The 21788-nt window shown below is 41.4% G+C and overlaps 1 protein-coding gene across 1 annotated transcript in view; it reads left to right on the top strand.

The window, feature by feature from the left end:
- SPTLC2 (serine palmitoyltransferase long chain base subunit 2) overlaps positions 1-19238 on the top strand; it is a 105007-nt gene extending 85769 nt beyond the window's left edge. Inside the window, exons 10-12 of the mRNA XM_025392626.1 lie at positions 9070-9205; positions 12239-12368; positions 18314-19238. Coding sequence (XP_025248411.1) covers positions 9070-9205; positions 12239-12368; positions 18314-18433 — 386 coding nt within the window. The 3' untranslated portion in view covers positions 18434-19238. The remainder of the gene's footprint in view (positions 1-9069; positions 9206-12238; positions 12369-18313) is intronic.
- Positions 19239-21788: the final 2550 nt, after the last annotated feature.

Genomic DNA, 21788 nt, shown 5'->3' with positions numbered 1-21788 from the left:
AAAGGCATATTTGTTTAAAAAAAAAAAAAAATGTTTTCAAAGAGAAACATCACAGGAATGAAATGTGTTCCTTCTCTCTCTATAGTATAATCCATCCAAAGTAAAATATGAGGAACGCTATAGAATTCTAAATAACAAAAATAAGTCTGGGCACGGTGACTCATGCCTGTAATCCCAGCATTTTGGGAGGCTGAGGCAGACGGATCACTTGAGTTCAAGACCAGCCTGGCCAACATGGTGAAACCCTGTCTCTACTAAAAATACAAAAAAATTAGCCGGGCGTGGTGGCAGGCGCCTGTAATCTCAACTACTCAGGAGGCTGAGGCAGGAGAATCTCTTGAACCTGGGAGGCAGAGGTTGCAGTGAGCCGAGATCGCACCATTGCACACCTGCCTGGGCAACAAGAGTGAGACTCTGTCTCAAAAAGCAAACAAAAAAACAACAAAAATAAGACCTTTGAAACAGATGGTTAAAGTAAAAGGTTGACAGTTAGCTTCAATTCTTATAATAAATTATTAAATGAGAGAGATATGAAACAGCCTCGGTTTGCTATTATATATTAGAGCTAGATGATGGGTAATATTTTTCCATATTTTATCCTGCTTTATGTCTGTAATTCCTAGTTAATGCTGAAAACTAATCGAAACCATTCTTGGAGCTATCTGTTTGTGGGACGCTGAACTGGTATAGAAAACTTTTACCTGCTTTGAGAATATAACCTTTAAGAAGAAAAGGGGGGTGCTGGGTGTCATGGCTCACGCCTGTAATCCCAGCACTTTGGGAGGCTGAGACGGGCAGATCACCTCAGGTCAGGAGTTTGAGACCAGCCTGACCAACATGGAGAAACCCTGTCTCTACTAAAAATACAAAATTAGCCAGGCGTGGTGGTGCATGCCTGTAATCCCAGCTACTTGGGAGGCTGAGGCAGGAGAATTGCCTGAACCCGGGATGCGGAGGTTGCAGTGAGCCGAGATTGCGCCATTGCACTCCTATCTGGGCAACAAGAGCAAAACTCCATCTCAAAAAAAAAAAAAAAAAAGAAGAAGAAGAAAAGAGGGATGGGGAAGTTCTTCAATTTCTAACTCTTTCAGTGCACCGTAATTAATTGGAAAGTGTAAGTTGGAGGAGTAGCAGTGATTTTATTTTCCCCTGGAAGACAGATGACAGACAGCATATTCAGAAAATCTAAGATTAGGAGCTGTGTAATGAAGTATAATATGAGTTAGGGGATCAGCTCTGGCCTACATCCTTAATATTTGTGTCCTTTATTTTGAAAGATTTCAGTTAACACCAGAAATGTTATTTTTGAAGCTGCAGGCTCAAACATGTTTTTGTTGGTTATGGTATAAGTTGTATAAAAGCTCATCAGCTAAACTGGAAATCATATTACTACTTAAGCAGGTGAGTACACGCTCTATTCTTTGAAGTATAATGCTAAATAGTACTAGTTTAAGACAAAAATGTCTGCTGCCTTTATATCTCTTACTTTATTACATGGATCTTTTCCTGGTTTCAAAAAAAAAAAAAAACAGTTTTGAGCATACAGAAAATTTATAGGAACACTGTCTGTTCTAAGTGATACCTATCTAGGAGGGCGTATGGAGTTTATTTCAGTAATACTGTAGTAGTTCCTTCTAACCTTAAGATTATATACATGGCTGAGAATCTTGAGAAATTTGGATTAAGACTTGATAAAGTATTCCTTTTAAAAATAACTGAAATGCAATGGCTACACCTTAAATCTGTTTGGCAGTGATTAATAAAGATAGTTCTCTAAATCTAACTCTGTTTTGTAAACGTGATTGAAGGTTATCAATATCTAGTGGTGACCAGTAGGTAGATAATTGTGGTGCTCCTTCAGCCTCTACCCTCCATCCTTTTTAAGGCCTTCTAGTTCCTTAAAAGAACTAAATCTAGGCCGGATGCGATGGATCACTTGATGTCAGGAGTTCAAGACCAGCCTGGACAACAAAGTGAAGCCCTGTCTCTACTAAAAATACAAAAAATTAGCCAGGCATGATGCTGTGTGCCTGTAATTCCAGCTACTCAGGAAGCTGAGGCAGGAGAATCACTTGAGCCTGGGAGGCAGAGATTGCAGTGAGCTGAGATGACACCACTGCACTCCAGCCTGGGCAACAGAGTGACACTCCGTCTCAATTAAAAAAAAAAAAAAAGAGGCCGGGTGCGGTGGCTCACGCCTGTAATCTCAGCACTTTGGGAGGCCGAGGTGGGTGGATCATGAGGTCAGGAGATTGAGACCATCCTGGCTAACACGGTGAAACCCCATCTCTACTAAAAATACAGAAAATTAGCCGGGTGTGGTGGTGGATTCCTGTAGTCCCAGCTACTTGGGAGGCTGAGGCAGGAGCATGACATGAACCCGGGAGGTGGAGCTGGTAGTGAGCCAAGAGCACGCCACAGCACTCCAGCCTGGGTGACAGAGTGAGACTCTGTCGGAAAAAAAAAAAAAAAAAGAACTAAATAATCTAATGATGCTGTTACAGCCTATTGATCTTTTATATCTGTTCCTTCCTTCCTGAGAATAAAATTTATTGTAAAGAGGTTGAAGACTAAAAATGACCTATTAAGGTTATCTGCATTTTCCAAGAAATTAACTACATATTTACTTTTCTCTCTCTCTTGCATGCTAAGCTGTAGATTTTTTACAGTAGAGTTCCTAAAAATAGTTGTATTCTAACAAACCATATTGAAGAAGTCCAAAAGGACAGCCACACAGTGAAGTTTATTTGTAAAGTTCAAGAGTCAGTACAGATTTTTCTCCTCCAAATTGCTTTTATGCTTTTTATCACCCTTAAAAGTAAAGATTTATGTTTGAAAAGTAGGAAAGAATTCTGACCTCTTATATTTCCATCTGTGTTCTTTCTGAGCCAAAGATAAAAACCTTTTAAGAGTTAGTATTTTTTTAAACAATGCAAAACTTTCTTCTTTGTTTCAAGTCTGTATTAGACCAGATACTTGCTGAAACTCTGCAGTGAAAAATCGTTAGGACTGAGCTACTAGATTGGCGTTAAATAGCAATTGGTCTTCTTGCATAAATATTAACTGGTATTTTATATGATATTCAAGTCAAAGTGGGTAACTATGTTGTCTGTTAAGATTCAGTTTCACTTCAAGAGCAAGGGATAACTATTTTCTAACATGTGTAAATGCCAGGGCTTACTGATTTCTCTGCATTTATTTTACTACTTTTATTTTCCTGTTACTCTCTTTGAAATTAATAGGTTAAACTGTAAGAAATTGCCTGTTTTAAGGTCAAAAATGGTAGCATATTGGCAGCTTGATGGTTCAGCCTAGCAATTTTAAAGGATAACAGACCACTTTATTTATTTATTTATTTATTTATTTATTTATTTACTTGAGATGGAGTCTTACTCTGTCACCCAGGCTGGAGTGCAGTGGCATAATCTCGGCTCACTGCAAGCTCCGCCTCCCGGGTTCACGCCATTCTCTCGCCTCAGCCTCCCGAGTAGCTGGGACTACAGGCACCCGCCACCACGCCCAGCTAATTTTGTTTTTGTATTTTTAGTAGAGCCGGGATTTCACCATGTTAGCCAGGATGGTCTCAATCTCCTGACCTCGTGATCTGCCCACCTTAGCCTCCCAAAGTGCTGGGATTACAGGCGTGAGCCACCGAGCCCAGCCCTTTTTACATTTTTTTTAAATTTTTCTTTTTTTTTTTTTTCCGAGATGGAGTTTCACTCTTATTGCCCAGGCTGGAGTACAATGGCGCGATCTCGGCTCACAGCAACCTTTGCCTACCAGGTTCAAGCGATTCTCCTGCCTCAGCCTCCCGAGTAGCTGGGATTACAAGCATGTGCCACCATGCCTGGCTAACTTTGTATTTTTAGTGGAGATGGAACTTCTCCATTTGGTCAGGCTAGTCTCAAACTCCTGACCTCAGGTGATCCACCCACCTTGGCCTCCCAAAGTGCTGGGATTACAGGCATGAGCCACTGTGCCTGGCTAATTTTTCGTAAGTGACAAGAGTCTCACTATGTTACCAAGGCTGGAGTGCAGTGGCTGTGTACAGGTGCAATCATAGCTCACTACAGCACTGAACTTCTGACTCCAGAGATCCTCCTGCCTCAGCCACCCAAGTAGCCAGAGTCACACCACTGTGCCTGGCTTTCCTTTTTGTAAAAATTGATACATAATAATATTTATGGGGTACGTATGATATTTTGATACATGCATACAGTATCAAATACTCTGATCAAATCAAGTATTTAGGATATGCATCACCTCAAACATTTATTATTTCTTTGTGTTTAGAACATTTCAGCTCTTCTAGCTATTTTGAAATACGCGGTAAACTACTGTTAACTGTAGTCATCCTGTGCTATCAAATGCTATAATTTATTCCTCTTATTTAACTATATGTTTGTACCCATTAACCAACCTCTCTTCAAACCTCCTTTCCCTACCCTTCCCAGACTCTAGTAACCACTGTTCTACTCTCTACCTCCGCGAGATCAACTTTCTTAGCTCCCACATGAGTCAGAACATGCGACATGTGTCTTTCCGTGCCTGGCTCATTTCACTTAACATCATGACCTTCAGTGCCATCCATGTTGCGCAAATGGCAGCATTTCATTCTTTTCATGGCTGGATAGTATTCCATTGTGTGTATCTGCCACAGTTTCTTTATCCATTCATCTGCTGATACTTAGATTGATTCCGTATCGTGGCTATTGTGAATAGTGTTGCAGTAAATACAGCTGTGCACATATCCTTTTGATACACTGATTTCCTTTTATTTGGATAAACAGCAGTAGTGGGATTGCTGGATTGTATGGTAGTTCCATTTTTAGTTTGAAAAAACTTTTTTTTTTTTTTTTTTTTTTTAACAGAGGCTAGTTAATTTGTGATTCGATAGCTAAAAGGTTTGTGATTTTTTTAAAAGGTGGTGGCTGGGCGGCATGGTGGCTCACACCTGTAATCGCAGCACTTTGGGAGGTCAGGCAGGTGGATCACTTGAGCCCAGGACATCCAGACCAGCCTGTGTAACAATGGTGAAATTTCATCTCTACAAAAAATAAAACAGAAAATTAGCCGGGCGTGTTGATGCACACCTGTAGTCTTAGCTTCGGGAGAATAAGGCAGAAGGATCTCTTGAGCCCGGGAGACAGAGGTTGCAGTGAGTCAAGATTGTGCCACTGCCCTCCAGCCTGGGTGACATGGTAAGACCCTGTCTCAAAAAAGAAAAGGAAAAAAAAAAAGGGTGGTGAGTTGTAAAATGGTAAATTGGATGCAGAAAAAATTAATGTACACTCAACTAATAAATTCCCTGAGTTTTGACATATATCCAGTCTTTTTATATTTTATTTTATTTTAGTTATGTTATGTTATGTTATGTTATGTTATGTTATGTTAGAGACAGAGTCTCCCTCTGTCACCCAGACTGGAGTGCAGTGGGGCGATCTCAGCTTACTGCAACCTCCATCTCCCAGGTTCAAGCAATTCTCCTGCCTCAACCTCCCTAGTAGCTGGGATTACAGGCGCCCACCACCACGCCTGGCTAATTTTTGTATTTTTAGTAGAGATGGGGTTTTGCCACGTTGGCCAGGCTGGTCTTGAAGTCCTGAGCTCAGATGATCCACCTGCCTCGGCCTCCCAAAGTGCTGGGATTACAGACGTGAGCCACCACGCCCAGCCCCATGTATCCAATCTTATAACCATGCCACAATCAAAGTTAGAATATTTTCATCGCCTCTCCTGAAAGTTCCCTCCTGCCCCTTTGCTATTAGCCTCCTTCCCATACTTTCTGGCAACCATGAATCTGTTTTCTGTCATTATAGTATGTCTTTTTAGAGTTTCATACAAACAAATTCATACAGTATGCAGTCTCATGTCTGGGTTATTTCAATGAACGTTATATAAGTTTTGAGATTCATCAGCATTGTTGCCTTAGTAATCATTTGTTCCTTTTTATATATTTCTCTCCTCATGTTTCTTCTACCTTTTTGAACATATAGATCATATTTATAATGGCCTTTAACATCCGTATCTGCTAACACTCTGTTATTTCTGGTCGGTTTTTATTAACTGACTTTTCCGCTGGTTGTACATCATATTTTCCTGTTTCTTTGAATGCCTAGAATTTTAAAATTATATGTTGGACATTGTTAATTTTACATTGGTAGGTTCTATATCTTGTTGTTTTCCTTTAGGTAATGTTGGACTTTGTTCCTGGAATCAACAGGATCCTTGCAAGGCTTGCTTTTAAGGTTAGGGTGGGTTCAGACCAATTTTTAGTCTAGGGTTAATTTGTCTCCACTACTAAGGTGATAGGAGTGGAGTCCCCTTCTGAGGACTCTGTTAGATAACCCACATATTATAAGATCTTTACATTTTGGTGGATAAAAATACAAACTATTCCCAGCTCCATGTGAGTGCAGGATTGTTTGGCCTATTGCTTTCTGATGGATCTTTTCCCCAGCCTCTGCTAGCTTCCCTTCGTGTGTATACAAATCAGTACTCTTCCCAAAGTTCAAAGGGACCCCTCTGCAGATCCCTAAAGCGCTCTCATCACACCCCCGCTCCCTGCTCCTGTACACTGCCCAGCAAATTCTAGCCCCCGCAGCCTCCCCAGCTCTGATCTCAATGGACAGCTCTCCACTCCAATCTCAGATGTCCTCAGCTGGCAAGACTGGGCCCTCCTTCCCTGTGCAGCAGCCTGTGGCCTGCCTTCAGGCAACGCAGTCTGGCACTCCCCGTGGCTCAGTGTCTAAAAGTCATTGTTTATGTACTTTGTCCAGTTTCCTATTGTTTACAGCAGGAAGGTAAATCCAGTCTCTAGTACTCCATGACTGAAAGAAGTCTCATCTTCTAAATGTAGATTAAGCATGTATTGATATTTCTAGGGGGAAATTAGAGTACTTGACTCAGCAGTTCCCAACATACTTAAATATAACACACTTTAGTATCTGCTTTCTTCTTTGTAACTTAAACGATGACATAAATGATGCTCCAGTGTTCACACGAGGCTAATCTAAGCTTGAGTGTTTTTCTCTGATCAACTTGAAATTATCTGCATAAAGAGTATTAATTTTGACTTATTTGTGGCCAACTTATCTAGAGTAGCTTCCCATGAATGATGGATATGTTAGTATTCCAATTCTAAGGACATTTGTTAGCTATCTGTATGTCTGGCTAATTTGTCATAAGAACTTATGTATCATGTTTGGATTTTTAAAAATAAGAACTTTGGCTGGGCATGGTGGCTCACGCCTGTAATCCCAGCACTTTGGGAGGCCAAGGTGGGCAGATCACAAGGTCAGGAGATTGAGACCATCCTGGCTAACACGGTGAAACCCTGTCTCTACTAAAAATATAAAAAATTAGCCGGGCGAGATGGTAGGCACCTGTAGTCCCAGCTACTTGGGAGGCTGAGGCAGGAGAATGGCGTGAACCTGGGAGGCGGAGCTTGCAGTGAGCCAAGATTGCGCCACTGCACTCCAGCCTGGGGGACAGAGCAAGACTCCATCTCAAAAAAAAAGAAAAAAGAAAAAAGAAAAAAAAATTGCTGATTTTATAATCTATATATGAAAATTACTGCAGCCTTTTTTATTCATGAGTATTTATGGTTGAGAAGATTCTAAAATAGTTCTTAGCCTTTTACAAGTGGATCTTTTAAATTTATTGCATTGCTCTGTATAACAGAACAATTATTTGGATATCTTTTCAAAGATCAACTTACCATAATGTCAAAACTTGCCCAATTATTTAGTCAGTTCGCAATTACAGAAATGTGCGTTTTAATCCATTTGTGTTTTAGGGAAGATGAGCACAATAGGATTAAAGATATGACTTTATACTATTACAAATATGCTACTGCTGTCTGATAAGAGTTTTAAGGAAACAGGCAGGGTGTGGTGGCTCCCGTCTGTAATCCCAGCACTTTGGGAGGCCAAGGTGGGCGGATCACTTGAGGTTAAGCGTTCGAGACCAGCCTGGCCAACATGGCGTAACCCTGTCTCTACTAAAAATACAAAAATTGCCGGGCGCGGTGGCTCAAGCCTGTAATCCCAGCACTTTGGGAGGCTGAGACGGGCGGATCACGAGGTCAGGAGATCGAGACCATCCTGGCTAACATGGTGAAACCCCGTCTCTACTAAAAAAAAAATACAAAAAACTAGCCGGGCGAGGTGGCGGGCGCCTGTAGTCCCAGCTACTCGGGAGGCTGAGGCAGGAGAATGGCGTGAACCCGGGAGGCGGAGCTTGCAGTGAGCTGAGATCCGGCCACTGCACTCCAGCCCGGGCAACAGAGCGAGACTCTGTCTCAAAAAAAAAAAAAAAAAAAAAAAAATTAGCTGGAAGTGGTGGTGTGCGCCTGTAACCCCAGCTATTCAGGAAGCTGAGACAGGAGAATCACTTGAACCCGGGAAGCAGAGATTGCAGTGAGCTGAGATCATGTCGTTGCACTCCAGCCTGGGCAACAGAGCGAGATGCCGTCTCAAAAAAAAAAAAAAAAAAAAAATGTAAGGAAACAACAAAATGAAACTCAGAAGATGAAAATTTGAGGGCCTAAATTGCTTCATCTCTGGTCTCATGCGTAAAATGTATTTGCATCACAATTGATTGGAATGAATCTTAAAGTTAGAAGACGTAAATTCTAGTTGAAGCTGTGCCACTTGCTACTTGTAATGTGGCACACACTGTTGTGCAACTGTAGGCATGTCACCACCTTGGTGAGAGTCTCCTGACCTATCATATGAAGATAATCATAAATACCCTGCCTACTGTCAAGGGATTTGTGGAGTGCTCAGTGAGGGGGTATGGCTGAAATTCTTTGAGGATGCTAACGCTCCATTAAACGTTTTTTACATTATTATAACTTCTGCTGTTAACAGGTAGAATGACAGAATACAAAATGAGACATTTTACATTTATAGTCCTTTCAGTTTACTGTGTAAAATATTTTATGGTGAAATGGAAAAAAACGAAACAGAACTGATTAGGTAGAATGGAGATAGAGGAGATTGCTGTCTTTTTTTCCATTCCTTTTTACTTAATATTATTTTGTTTTCTCTCACCACGACTTTGCAGGTAAAGAGTGTGTACAACAGTTAGCTGAAAACACCAGGTATTTCAGGAGACGCCTGAAAGAGATGGGCTTCATCATCTATGGAAATGAAGACTCTCCAGTAGTGCCTTTGATGCTCTACATGCCTGCCAAAATTGGGTATGTTTTGTTGCAGATCACAGACTAGTCTGTCCTTATACTTATCTGTGATGTGAGACTAGGGCTTATGTATTTTGTTAGGGAAAATGGTCTTGTCCTTACTGTGTTAACCTTCATTTGGTACATATGCCATAGATCAAATAGTGAATTCCAAATTGTTAGGTATGTTAATTTGTTGTTCTTTCATTAAACATTTGAGTTTCATATACTCTCTAGGGGCCTGGGATAGATCAGTGAATAAAATACAAACATCTCTGTCCTTGTGGAGCTTACAGTCTAGTAGGGGCAACAGTCAGACAGACGTAATAAATGAACTGTGTACTATGTTAGAAGGTGTCAAGTGCTATGGAAAAAAATAGAGCAGGACCTATATGGGGAGTTGAGAGTGCCCTGTGGGCGGGCAGATAACACTATTAAATAGCGTGGTCAGGGTAAGTAAGCCTCCATGGGAAGGAAAAATGATTTGAAGGAGCTGACAGTTAACCATTGGAGAAAGAAGCATCTGTGCAAAGGCCACAATGCAGGAGCGCGCTTGCTTAGGTGACCTAAGAGTAGCAGAGAGGTCCCTAGAATTGCAGCACAGTGTCCCAGGGGGAGCAATGGGCCATGAGGTCAGAGAGATTTTATCAGAGTGTGTTTGTTACTGGATACTTGCCAGGTGTGCAGATTACACCAGCTTCTTTGGTTTGTACGAGGCATACATAATGGAAAGTCTTGCCCTACGATAGCTTTCAATGTATTTGAGAAGTCCAGATATATAATGAAACCAGAAGACATTTGAAAAGCAAATGAACAGTAATTATACTGAACAAATTTTATTATATGCAAAGTGGCCCTGCAGATGTAGAATAAACGAGTGACCTGCTGAGTACAGGCTCATTAAGAAAGGCACATCTCGTTGGATGGGTGAGTTTTGAGCTGGATCTTAAAGCATTTTTCCAGTTTGAACTCATTGAAGGAGCAATTTTTAAAAATTTTTTAATCCCCCGTGTCCACCACAGTCTCCGACACTCAGTAAGTGTTTACTGAAATGAATATGGGAGAGGAAATTAAATCAGGGAGCCTGGAAGTAATGTGATTCAAAGAAAATGAAAGGAAAGTAAGGAAAAGGTGCTCCCTGAGAGAAAAAGAGGAATTCGGGTTTCAACATGAAGTCATATGGGTAGTTAGTATTATGGCTTCAGAGGGGATATGGGGAAGGATTTTCTTCATTCTTCTTTAAGTGGAATTCTCATAAACAAACACGAAGAGTTATCAGATCCAAAGGACTCAGTCTAGAGCTCTCTCTTTAAAGAAGGCTGTGTCTCCTTTATTCTATATAGGTGCAACTGACTGTGTATACTTTAATTAGGAAAGATTTAGAGAAGGTGAAGAAGAATTAGAATAAGGCACTAGACAGTTTGGGAGCCTGTGCTGAAGTTACAGGGCACCCAGGTTCATGCTGACACAAAGGAGGTATGTTGAGGAAGATGTACTGGTACTACAGAGAGTGGGAAAAGGCTGAAAAGGCTGGCATTAATGTAATGCCAAATGTGCAGGATCTATATTGCCCAGGCTGGAGTGCAATGGCACGATCTCGGCTTCCTGTAACCTCCACCTCCTGGGTTCAAGCAAATCTTGTGCTTCAGCCTCCCCAGTAGCTGGGTTACAGATGTGTGCCACCACACCTGGCTAATCTTTGTATTTTTTAGTGGAGATGGAGTTTCACCATGTTGGCCAGGCCAGTCTCCAACTCCTGACCTCAGGTGATCTGCCCAGCTCGGCCTCCCAAAATGCTGGGATTACAGGTATGAGCCACTGGCCCGGCCAGATTTTTTAATTCTCAAACAAATGCTGTAAATAGCTTAAAGGAGAAGTTAAAACATAAGGGAGGTCAACAAGAGGAAAAGATGAAGAACAACGTAATTTGGGCCTGGTGCAGTGGCTCACAAGGTCAGGAGATCAAGAGCATCTTGGCCAACATGGTGAAACCCCATCCCTACTAAAAATACAAAAATTATCTGGATGTGGTGGCGCACACCTGTAATCCCAGCTACTTGGGAAGCTGAGGCAGGAGAATTGCTAGAACCTGGGAGGTGGAGGTTGTGGTGAGCCGAGATCGCACCACTGCACTCCAGCCTGGTGACAGTGAGAGACTAAAAAAAAATAATAAAATAATTTAGTAGACAAAATTAAATAAAAGTTAGAATGTGTTATTTAGACAAGACACAGATGTGGAGTAAGGCCACAGGCCTCCAGTTTGGCTTCTGGTAGGGGTGGGGGATTGTGAAACACAAATTGTGTGGTCTGAGTAATCGGTTGAAGCCAGCAGGTGAACTGGCCTTACAGACACCAAAGGAAGCCCTGAATTCTGAAGCAGTGTTATTCCCAAGACAATCAAAGAAGTGCGTGATCTGGAGAGCTCATGCCAGTCAGCCATTCTGCTAGAAGAAAAGATGTGCCATGTTATAGCAGATCCCCCACAGCTGCAGAATCCTCAGAATTTGAGGACTCATGTTAAACTGCCAAGCTTAACATTTCAAGGACCAGATTTTACTTAAATACAGGTTCATTTTGAAGCCTCTGAACCACTATTATATATATCAGGGACACTTTTTTTTTTTTTTTTTTTTTTGAGACAATCTTGCTCTGTCGCTCAGGCTCAGTGGTGTGATCCTGGCTCACTCCAGCTTCTGCCTCCTGGCTTCAAGAGATTCTCATGCCTCAGCCTCCTGAGTAGCTGGGACTACAGGTGCCTGCCACCGCACTCAGCTAATTTTTGTATTTTTGGTAGAGACGGGATTTCGCCATGTTGCCCAGGCTGGTTATTTCAGTTTTGTGAAGGACACCATATAGGAGAAGACTGCCTCCGGATTGATTTTAAACGTATTTGTGAGCTATCAATTTTAACTTTAAAAGAAGTTAAAAGAAGCTCTTATTAGAAGTCTCCAATGCCTGCATCACCATAAAGTTTAAATCATTGGGGACAGCAAGTCGTCTGCAATGAGTGCTTTCTTACTCCTCCTGGCTTGTTTCTCGTTTTCCCCTTTGCAGCGCCTTTGGACGGGAGATGCTGAAGCGGAACGTCGGTGTCGTTGTGGTTGGATTTCCTGCCACCCCGATTATTGAGTCCAGAGCCAGGTTTTGCCTGTCAGCAGCTCATACCAAAGAAATACTTGATACCGTAAGTAGGCACTTTCACCTTGATATAAATATGCCTTTTATTAAAAGGGCCTGTATATTAGATGAAATTCATAATATATTGACCTTGATGTTCTTGTGAGCATCTAAGATATTTACTAGTAAGACAAAGGAGGTGACAGTGCTACTGAAAACGTTGGCATTTACAAAAACACTGTCACCGGAATCATCAGAGCTCTGGAGAATTTTCCGGCTGTGTCTTGCTCCACTATCTCCCTCACTATGGACTCCACAGTTCTCTTTCCACTCTACCTATTTCTACACGAAGCTTTCTCGTATGTTGTTCTGTCTAAAATTTTCTCTCTTGAGCTTTCTCTCCCCTCTGCCTGGCTGACTGTCACTCATTCTTCAATCTCCACGTAAAGGAAAATTGCTCAGGGATGCCCCACACTTCTTGCTCTGTGTTCCCTTGGAATCCTGAGAGTCTCCCTTACTAAATTCTTCACACCTATAATTACTTAATAGCAGTCTTCTCCATTAGATAAATATTGAGGATAGGAACAAATCTGTTTTACTCATTCTATATCCCAGCACCCACCACACTGCCAGGCATCTAGTTGGGGATCATTATTAGTGAGCTTAATTATTTATAATCTCAATATATTCTCATCGCTATATATTCTCTTAATATGTTATTGTTTCAAATCTAAGATTGCAGAGTTTAAATCAGTATTGCCCTCTGGGAGTTTACAAAGTTTTAGAACATGACATTTGCATAAAATTGGTTGCTAGAAATATCTATTAATGAGTTAGAAAACTACTACTTTTTTTTTCTTTTTTTTCTTTTTTGAGACAAAGTTTCACTCTTGTTGCCCAGGCTGGAGTACAATGGTGCGATTTCAGCTCACTATATCCTCCACCTCCTGGGTTCAAGCAATTCTCCTGCCTCAGCCTCCCGAGTAGCTGGGATTACAGGCATGTGCCACCACACCCAGCTAGTTTTGTATTTTTAGTACAGACGGGGTTTTTCCGTGTTGGTCAGGCTGGTCTCGAACTCCCAACCGCAGGTGATCAGCCCGCCTCGGCCTCCCAAAGTGCTGGGATTGCAGGCATGAGCCACCGCCTGGCAAGAGCTACTAATAAAAAACATTATGAATGCTTCTTTATAAAAGTTCATTATAACAGTTTGATGGACATTTTATATTCCTGAATAGCCGAAGACTTTTGACTTTTTCTCTATTTCTACACAGCAAAATTTCTACGACTATAAGTGTATTCCCTTTTAAAAAACAAAATTGTGCTAAGAACACTTAACATGAGATCTGTCCTCTTATCAAATTTTTCCATGTAGAATACAGTATTGTTAACTATAGGCACAGTGTTGTGAGCCTATTCTTAATCACATTCCAATTAGATTTGGCTTTTTGATATTGTATCTTTTTTTTCTTTATTTTGATTATGCCTGTCAGATTTTTCCAATAGATTTTTCTCATTTCTCAGAAATGTTACTGGTGAATTTCTGCTTTTTTTTTTTTAACCTAGAGATTTCAGCTTTTCTTTCCTTCCTACTCTATTGATGTTTTAAGAGTTTTCTTTTTTCTTTCTCATGTTCACCTGTTAACTCAGAGTTTCAACGTGCCTTTAAAAAAAAAGTTCATGTAACTATAAGCAGCGTCTATGGCAGTAATCCATGCCTTCTGACAACAACTTTGACTCCTGAGAACTGTATACATTCATGAAGGAATTTAGATGTAACCAGGATATCTCCTTAGGATATCTAAGGAGATTTCTGTTGCCAACAAATATGTTTGCCAACTGAGAGTTCTAATCCTTTTCGTAAGATTCACTTGAGGGATTGTTGGGCTTTGCTTCCCATTTAGTTTTTAAAGCATAAAGTGCATTTTTTGAAGCCATGGATTTGTTAAAGTTATTTTGTCTTATGATGTTTCATGGAACTAACATGAACTAGACCATTATGAAATACAAATTAATTTTCATTTAATAATGGGCCCCATGACATGATTCTGTATATAGAAAGTGCTATAAAATACACACACACGCGCACACACACACGCACGCACAGCTAGAGCTAATAAATGAATTCAGCAAAGTTGCATGGTAAAAGATCAGCACCCAAAAACTTAGTGATTTTGTGCACCAGCAATGAAGAAATGAAAATTTCTTTTACAGTAACACTCAAAAGAATAAAATACCTAGTAATAAACTTAATCAAGAAAGCCTTTCCGGGCTGGGTGCTGTGGCTCACGCCTGTGATCCCAGCACTTTGGGAGGTCAGGCATTTGAGTTCAGCCTGGCCAACATAGTGAAACCTCATCTCTACTAAAAATACAAAAAATTAGCCGGGCGTGGTGGCGGGCGCCTGTAATTCCAGCTACTCGGGAGGCTGAGGCAGAAGAACTGCTTGAACCTGGGAGGCGGAGGTTGCAGTGAGCCAAGATCGTGCCATTGCACTATAGCCCGGGCAACAGTGCGAGACTCTGTCTCAAAAAAGAAAAAGAAAAAGAAAGCCCTTCCCTTGTCCACTGGCTAATTTACACTTGCACACTGTATGTTTACATGTGTATATTGAAAACTATAAAACTTTGCTGAAAGAAATTAAAGAAGACTTAAAGAAATGGAATGACATCCTGTGTTCATGGATTGGAAGATTTAATATTGGTTTTTTTGTTGTTGTTGTTTTTTGTTTTTTTTTGGTTTTTTTTTTTTGAGATGGAGTCTCGCTCTGTCGCCCAGGCTGGAGTGCAGTGGCCGGATCTCAGCTCACTGCAAGCTCCACCTCCCAGGTTTACGCCATTCTCCTGCCTCAGCCTCCCGAGTAGCTGGGACTACAGGTGCCCGCCACCTCACCCGGCTAGTTTTTTGTATTTTTAGTAGAGACGGGGTTTCACCATGTTAGCCAGGATGGTCTCAATCTCCTGACCTTGTGATCCGCCCGTCTCGGCCTCCCAAAGTGCTGGGATTACAGGCTTGAGCCACCGCGCCCGGCCTGGAAGATTTAATATTGTTAAGATGGCAGTATAGCAACCTGCAGATCCAGTGTTCAGCATTTCTCAGAAAAAAATGGACTGGGAGACCCTAAGCCACTGGCCCTTTTTTGCAGAAATTAAAAGGCTGATCCTCAAATTCATGTGGAACTGGGAGGGAATAGCTAAAATAGTATTGAAAAGGGAAACCAAAGTGGGAGGTCTCACACTTCTTAATTTTAAAACAAAGCTAATTACTACAAAGCTACAGTAATTACAACAGTCGATTACTAGCATAAGGATGGACATATAGACCAGTGAAGTAGAACTGAGATTTCAGAAATAAAGTACAAGCATCTATGGCCATCTCCCTTTATTTTCAACAAGGGAGCCAAGACCAGTCAATGAGAAAAGAACAGTCTCTTCAACAAACAGTACTAGGTCAGCTGGATGCAGAAGAAGGAAGCTTTGACCTTATAGCATGGATAAACCTTGAAAACATTAGGCCAAATGAAAGAAGCCAAAACAAAGACCACGTAACTTACAATTCCATTTATGAGAGATGTCCAGAACAGGCAAATCCATAGGGTCAGACAATAGATTGGTGACAGCCAGCCTGAGAGGAGGGAGGAGTGAGTATGGGGTTGCTTTTTAGGGTGATAAAAATACTCTAAAACTAGATAGTGACAAAAGTTGCACAACTCTCGGAATATACTTAGAAGCAATGAATTGTATACTTTAAAAGTGAATTTTGTTGAATGTGAATTGTATCTCAAAGCTGTAATTTTGTTATTTTTTAAAATGGGAAGCGCAAGGATATTGGCTCAGGGGAGCGGCAGGATGGCTGTCCTAGAGGATTGGGTTACTCAGCTCTGTAATGAATATATGTTTTTCTCCTAGGAACCCACCTTACCTGTGATCTAGAGGTTCTGTGTAGACTATTTGTTAATGAATGGTGATGCATGTACTGGCTCCCTGTCCTTAACATACCCACACACCCCACACAAGAGTCAGCACTTACTAGAATGGCATCTTTTATTCACATGATACTGATTTGTCTGAAATATTTGGTGTGGGATCAGAGGAAATCTTGTAATCTAGATCCCCTTGGGCTACTGAGGAATTTTTTTTTCTAATGATTACTTTTCTACATTGATAAAAAATTTTAGATTCTTCTGAAGTCAGAGTTTATAAATGCCCATTCCTTTGTGATCATGTGCACTTTTGTCTTATTATGATTTTGAGGTAGGGTCTCGCTCAGTCACCCAGACTGGAGTACAGTGATAATGATCTTGGCTCACTGCAGCCTCCACCTCCCGGCCTCAAGGGATCTTCCCACCTCAGCCTCCAGAGTAGCTGGGACTATGCCTGGCTTTTTTTTTTTTTTTAATAGATGGGGTCTTGCTATGTTGCCCAGGCTGGTCTCTAACTCCTGGGCTCAAGCGATCTGCCTGCCTTGGCCTCCCAAAGTGCTGTGATTACAGGCTTGAGTCAGCGTGTTCAGCCTTGACTTTTTTTTTTTTTTTTTTTAACAGAGTTTTGCTCTTGTTGCCCAGGCTGGAGTGCAATGGCATGATCTCGGCTCACTGCAACCTCCGCCTCCTGAGTTCAAGCGATTCTCCTGCCTCAGCCTCCTGAGTAGCTGGGATTACAGGCATGCGTCACCACACCCAGCTAATTTTGTATTTTTAGTAGAGACGGGGTTTCTCCATGTTGGTCGGCTGGTCTCAAACTCCCGACCTCAGGTGATCTGCCCACATGGGCCTCCCAAAGTGCTGGGTACTGACATAAGCCACTAGGCCCGGCCAGCTTTGACTTTTGTCTTAAATTAATAAATCTTATCACAGAGGTCAGGTGAATAAATGGTCAATGGGTTCTCCCAGCTTAATTTCAGACTTAAATTGTTTCCATATGGAGCTTTCACTTACACCTCTTCTCAGCGGTGCCGCTGTTGTGATAGCGCATTGAAGTTCAGCTCTTATTTGCTTTATATTTTTCACATTTCGAAATGAAGAATATTTTTTCTTGTGCTGGAATATATCAGTAATACTGTTGGTGGTTTTCTCTCTCCAAATACTGATTTTTTTAAAAAATGAAGTTTAAGACGCCCAGTGTAGTGACTTACACCTGTAATCCTAACACCTTGGGAGGCAGAGGTGGGTGGGTAACTTGATGCCAGGAGTTCGAGTCTAGCCTGGCCAACATGGCAAAACCCTGTCTCTACAAAAATTAGCTGGGCGTGATAGCACGTGCCTATAGTCCCAGCTACTCAGGAGGCTGAGGCAGAGAATCTCTTGAACGCAGGAGGCAGAGGTTGCAGTGAGCTGAGATGGTGCCACTGTATTCCAGCCCAGGTAATAGAGCAAGACTCTGTCTCAAAAAGAAAAAACAGTTGCTGGGCTCATTTGCTCACACCTGTAATCTCAGCACTTTGGGAGGCCAAGGTGGTGGATCACTTGAGGTTGGGAGTTTGAGACCGGCCCGGTCAACATGGTGAAACCCCATCTCTACTAAAAATACAAAATTTATCTGAGCATGGTGGTGGGCACCTGTAGTCCTGGCTACTTTGGAGGCTGAGGCAGGAGAATCACTTGAACGTGGGAAGTGGAGGTTGCAGTGAGCTCGGATGATGCCACAGCACTCCAGCCTGAGCAACAGAGCGAGACTCCATCTCAAAAACAAAAGGGAGAGATGACAAATTTTAGTCGGTTTTGTGCGTTCAGAGTGCATATAACTTTTTCTACCATGCATATCATACTTTGAATTATAGCCTTTATTCTGCATACCTGGCTATTCACAACCCATTATTCATGGTGAGCTTGAAAGCCTTGTTCAGAAAGCAGGTCCTTCCACAGCTGTATTGTAGTCTGATCTTGTAAATGCACTAGACCTAAGTCCTGCTGAAGGATAATCTTGCCATGATTGTTTTTAGCAAAGTAAAACACCAGGCATGCCTGCATCCTACTGGCTCTGACAGACCTCTACTTTGTCTTGCATATTTTAGGCTTTAAAGGAGATAGATGAAGTTGGGGACCTTTTGCAGCTGAAGTATTCCCGCCATCGGTTGGTACCTCTACTGGACAGGCCCTTTGACGAGACAACATATGAAGAAACAGAAGACTGAGCCTTTTTGGTGCTCCCTCAGAGGAACTCTTCCTCACCCAGGACAGCCTGTGGCCTTTGTGAGCCAGCTCCAGGAACCACACTTCTATGGCCATCTCATGTGAAAGACATTGCCTCAACTACTGAAGGTGGCCACCTCCACTCTAAATGACATTTTGTAAATAGTAAAAAACTGCTTCAAATCCTTCCTTTGCTAAGTCTCACCTTTAAAAACGAAGGTGACTCACTTTGCTTTTTCGGTCCATTAAAAAAGCATTTTATTTTGTAACCATTCTACTTGTGAAATCACACTGACCCTAGCCTGTCTCTGGCTAACCACACAGGCCATTCCCTCCTCCCCCAGCACCTCGCAGACTTGGGCCCATCAAGAGCTACTGCTGGCGCTGTCTCCACAGCCTGGAGACTTACCTGGCTCTCCTCCCTAGGGAGCAAGTGCCTTCCACTTACTTCCCATCCAGGTCTCAGAGGTGGCCAGCCTTGAAATCCTTATTTAACCATTCAAGTAATCAATAGAAGTATTCACCCTTTAATCTTAAGTTTAGCCTTTTAAGAAAAACAGTAAGCGATGACTGCTGAAAGGCTTATTGTGTAATCTCCCAAGGGTTTGGTCTTAATCCATTTTGTTCTGGTCACCAGATGATTTCTTCCTTTACCATCAAATATTTCTTCATAATGGTCACAGTCTGAGGATGTGCGCAAATTCTGGTTCTTGCCAAGCTCCAGCCATAACACGTCCCACCCCGTTTTTTTTAAAGCACTTACTGTTTTCAAAGCACCCACATGCCACGCTGGTTAGAAGGCCACTCTCACATCTGAGTGTTGGGTACAAAGCCGCTCCGTAGAGTGATGTGCACTCCCGGTGGGTGAGGGCCAGGGGCCGTGTGGAAAGAATTGATTACTCCTTGCAGAGTCTGTGGCTTGCATTTCCTACTGATTTCTACGTTTGAAAATTATGACAGTCTCTGGCTGGGTCTGGGTCCAGATTAGGATTTAAACTGATAAAGGAAAATGGTGGTAAATCCTCTGCTCAGAAATCATTTATCATGTTCCTATTTAAGGATTAGATTTATTAATTTAGGCCTTTTGGAAGCTAACCCACTTAAATATTACTCTTCTGAATGCTAGTTCTCTTTTATTCTTGATGTCCTAAGACAATTGAATCTGGCCTCTGGGGCTAGGGTCTGCCTGTCTACATTTTTTTTCTTTTTTTTCTGAGAAATTCTGAACACATAGATCTCTTTCCTAAACTGACATTTTCTATTTTGACTGTTTTCATACTATAACCAGGTAAAGGGACTTTTTTCAGAGAGCTTTATACTGCCTGACCAAAGAAAAAATCTGAAAATCACCATTTTAAAGTTCTTTTTTAGTTGAACCAAAGTGTAAGTGAAGCAGACTTTTGGCATGGTTATACCCAGGATCCGCTTGTCCTTTTGTATCCATCAAGTGTTACAGGAGAAGGATTGGGAACAGAATGGAAAAGCAGTGTATGAAAGTCATGTTACATACAGGCTGGGTGCGGTGGCTCACGCCTGTAATCCTAGCACTTTGGGAGGCTGAGGCAGGTGGCTCACTTGAGGTCAGGAGAATCGAGACCAGCCTGGCCAACACGGTGAAACCCCGTCTCTACTAAAAATACAAAAAAATTAGCCAGGCATGGTGGCAGGCGCCTGTAATTCCAGCTACTCGGTAGGCTGAGGCAGGAGAATCGCTTGAACCCAGTAGGCGGAGATTGCAGTAAGATGAGATCATGCCACTGCACTCTAGCCTGGGTGACAGAGCGAAACTGTGTCTCAAAAAAAAAGTCATGTTACACATTTTAGTTTTTGAAATTGCTCCTTTTATTGGTAAAGATTATCAATCCAAATTCTCCTGGGTGTCGTGTCATCAGCTGTGGTATGTTTGTGTACATTACATGTAGCAGAGGATGTAAGCAATATTATTGTTTGTGAAGTTTTGTTTTTAATGTCTTGAGTATAAATTTATTCACTGTCAGCATCCGCGAGCTTTAATAAGCCCCTGAGATATTCCAAAGTTTTATTTTACTTTTTTAAAGAACAGAAAAAGATGAATGAAAGAACCAAGGAGAGATGCAGAGACTATATTTAGCATGTATAGGTTAAGAAGGAGGTTGTGGTAACTAAATAAGGAGTCCTATAAAATCAAATACATTGTCAACCGTTCCTGCACATCTAATTTCCTAGCATAGAATCCCACTGGAATACAGATAGCCTTTGCACTGCAGTTACTATTTAATAATGTAAATGTAGGGTTTTTAAAAGTCACAGACTTATAAGCAATGAACTTAACCTGCTGGTCTTTTTATTTTGGCTTGCATGAAGTCACTGCAAAACTTTGTTGGTACAAAGTTACTTCAAGATAAGTGTCATTTTGTTACAAGTTTATTTTGAAGAGACAAACCTCCTGTGATCTATCCAGGACCTCTGTACTTTCTAAAGAACAAAATGTTATGTATACATTATACATGGTTGGTTGTCTCTTCTTGAAACTGTAATATAAATCTAGGGTCCAGTCATATCCTAGGTATCATCATTTATCCAAGTACTTGGAGGAATACAAGTGTATATATAAATACAGTCATTGAGAATAAGTCGAGATTTGGGGCATACAAGAATAGTTTCTTTCATACACAGTTTAACATGGCCTGATTCAAGACTCTGGTAGGATTCAAACAGATGTCTGTTAACCATAACTACCAAAACCGATCATCTGAGTCGATTATAGAGGTGTGACTAGTTCTTAGCACTTTTTCTCATTCCTCTTTTAATTCAGCATTGCTGTTACTTATTTCAGGTTTATAAGACCTCTTTCAGCAGATCACATCAGAAGCCAGGAAATGTATAGCTAGGAGACATCAAAAGCCCACATGAAGAGTGGGCCAAGCAGCAGTGGCAGTTTCTTCTCGCATCTTTTTTTTAAAAAGCTTTAACTTAGCAGGGGAATGGACTTTATAGCACTTTTTCAACTTTTTGCTTTGCTTTGGATAAGACATCCTTAACTTTAAAAAAAAGCTTCTAGTCTCCAGAACCCCCAAAGTACTGCTTATTTGTTTGAAGAATCCAGCCATCGTAGTGCTTTAGTCACTATCTTAAACATTCATGATAGGGCGAGGATTTTAAAACAGGATTCTTGCTTCTGTAGTCAAGGTGAACAGAAGCATCCTACACAACTACTAAGGGCTCTATGTGTCATGCCTCTTCAGACACCAAGGAGTTGAACATGTTTCCAGTGATTTGTCTCCGTAATGCCTTCCTCCTTTACTTGGCCTTTCATTCTTTCTGTACCTTCAAGTTCTTGATTTTTAAAATTCCAACTCTAGAGAAAACCAATATATG

The sequence above is a fragment of the Theropithecus gelada genome, chromosome 7b (assembly GCF_003255815.1).
Source record: "Theropithecus gelada isolate Dixy chromosome 7b, Tgel_1.0, whole genome shotgun sequence".
In the NCBI taxonomy this organism is placed as follows: domain Eukaryota; kingdom Metazoa; phylum Chordata; class Mammalia; order Primates; family Cercopithecidae; genus Theropithecus; species Theropithecus gelada.
Note: the sequence above shows the minus strand (reverse complement) of the source record. Positions and strands in the feature narration are given on the sequence as shown.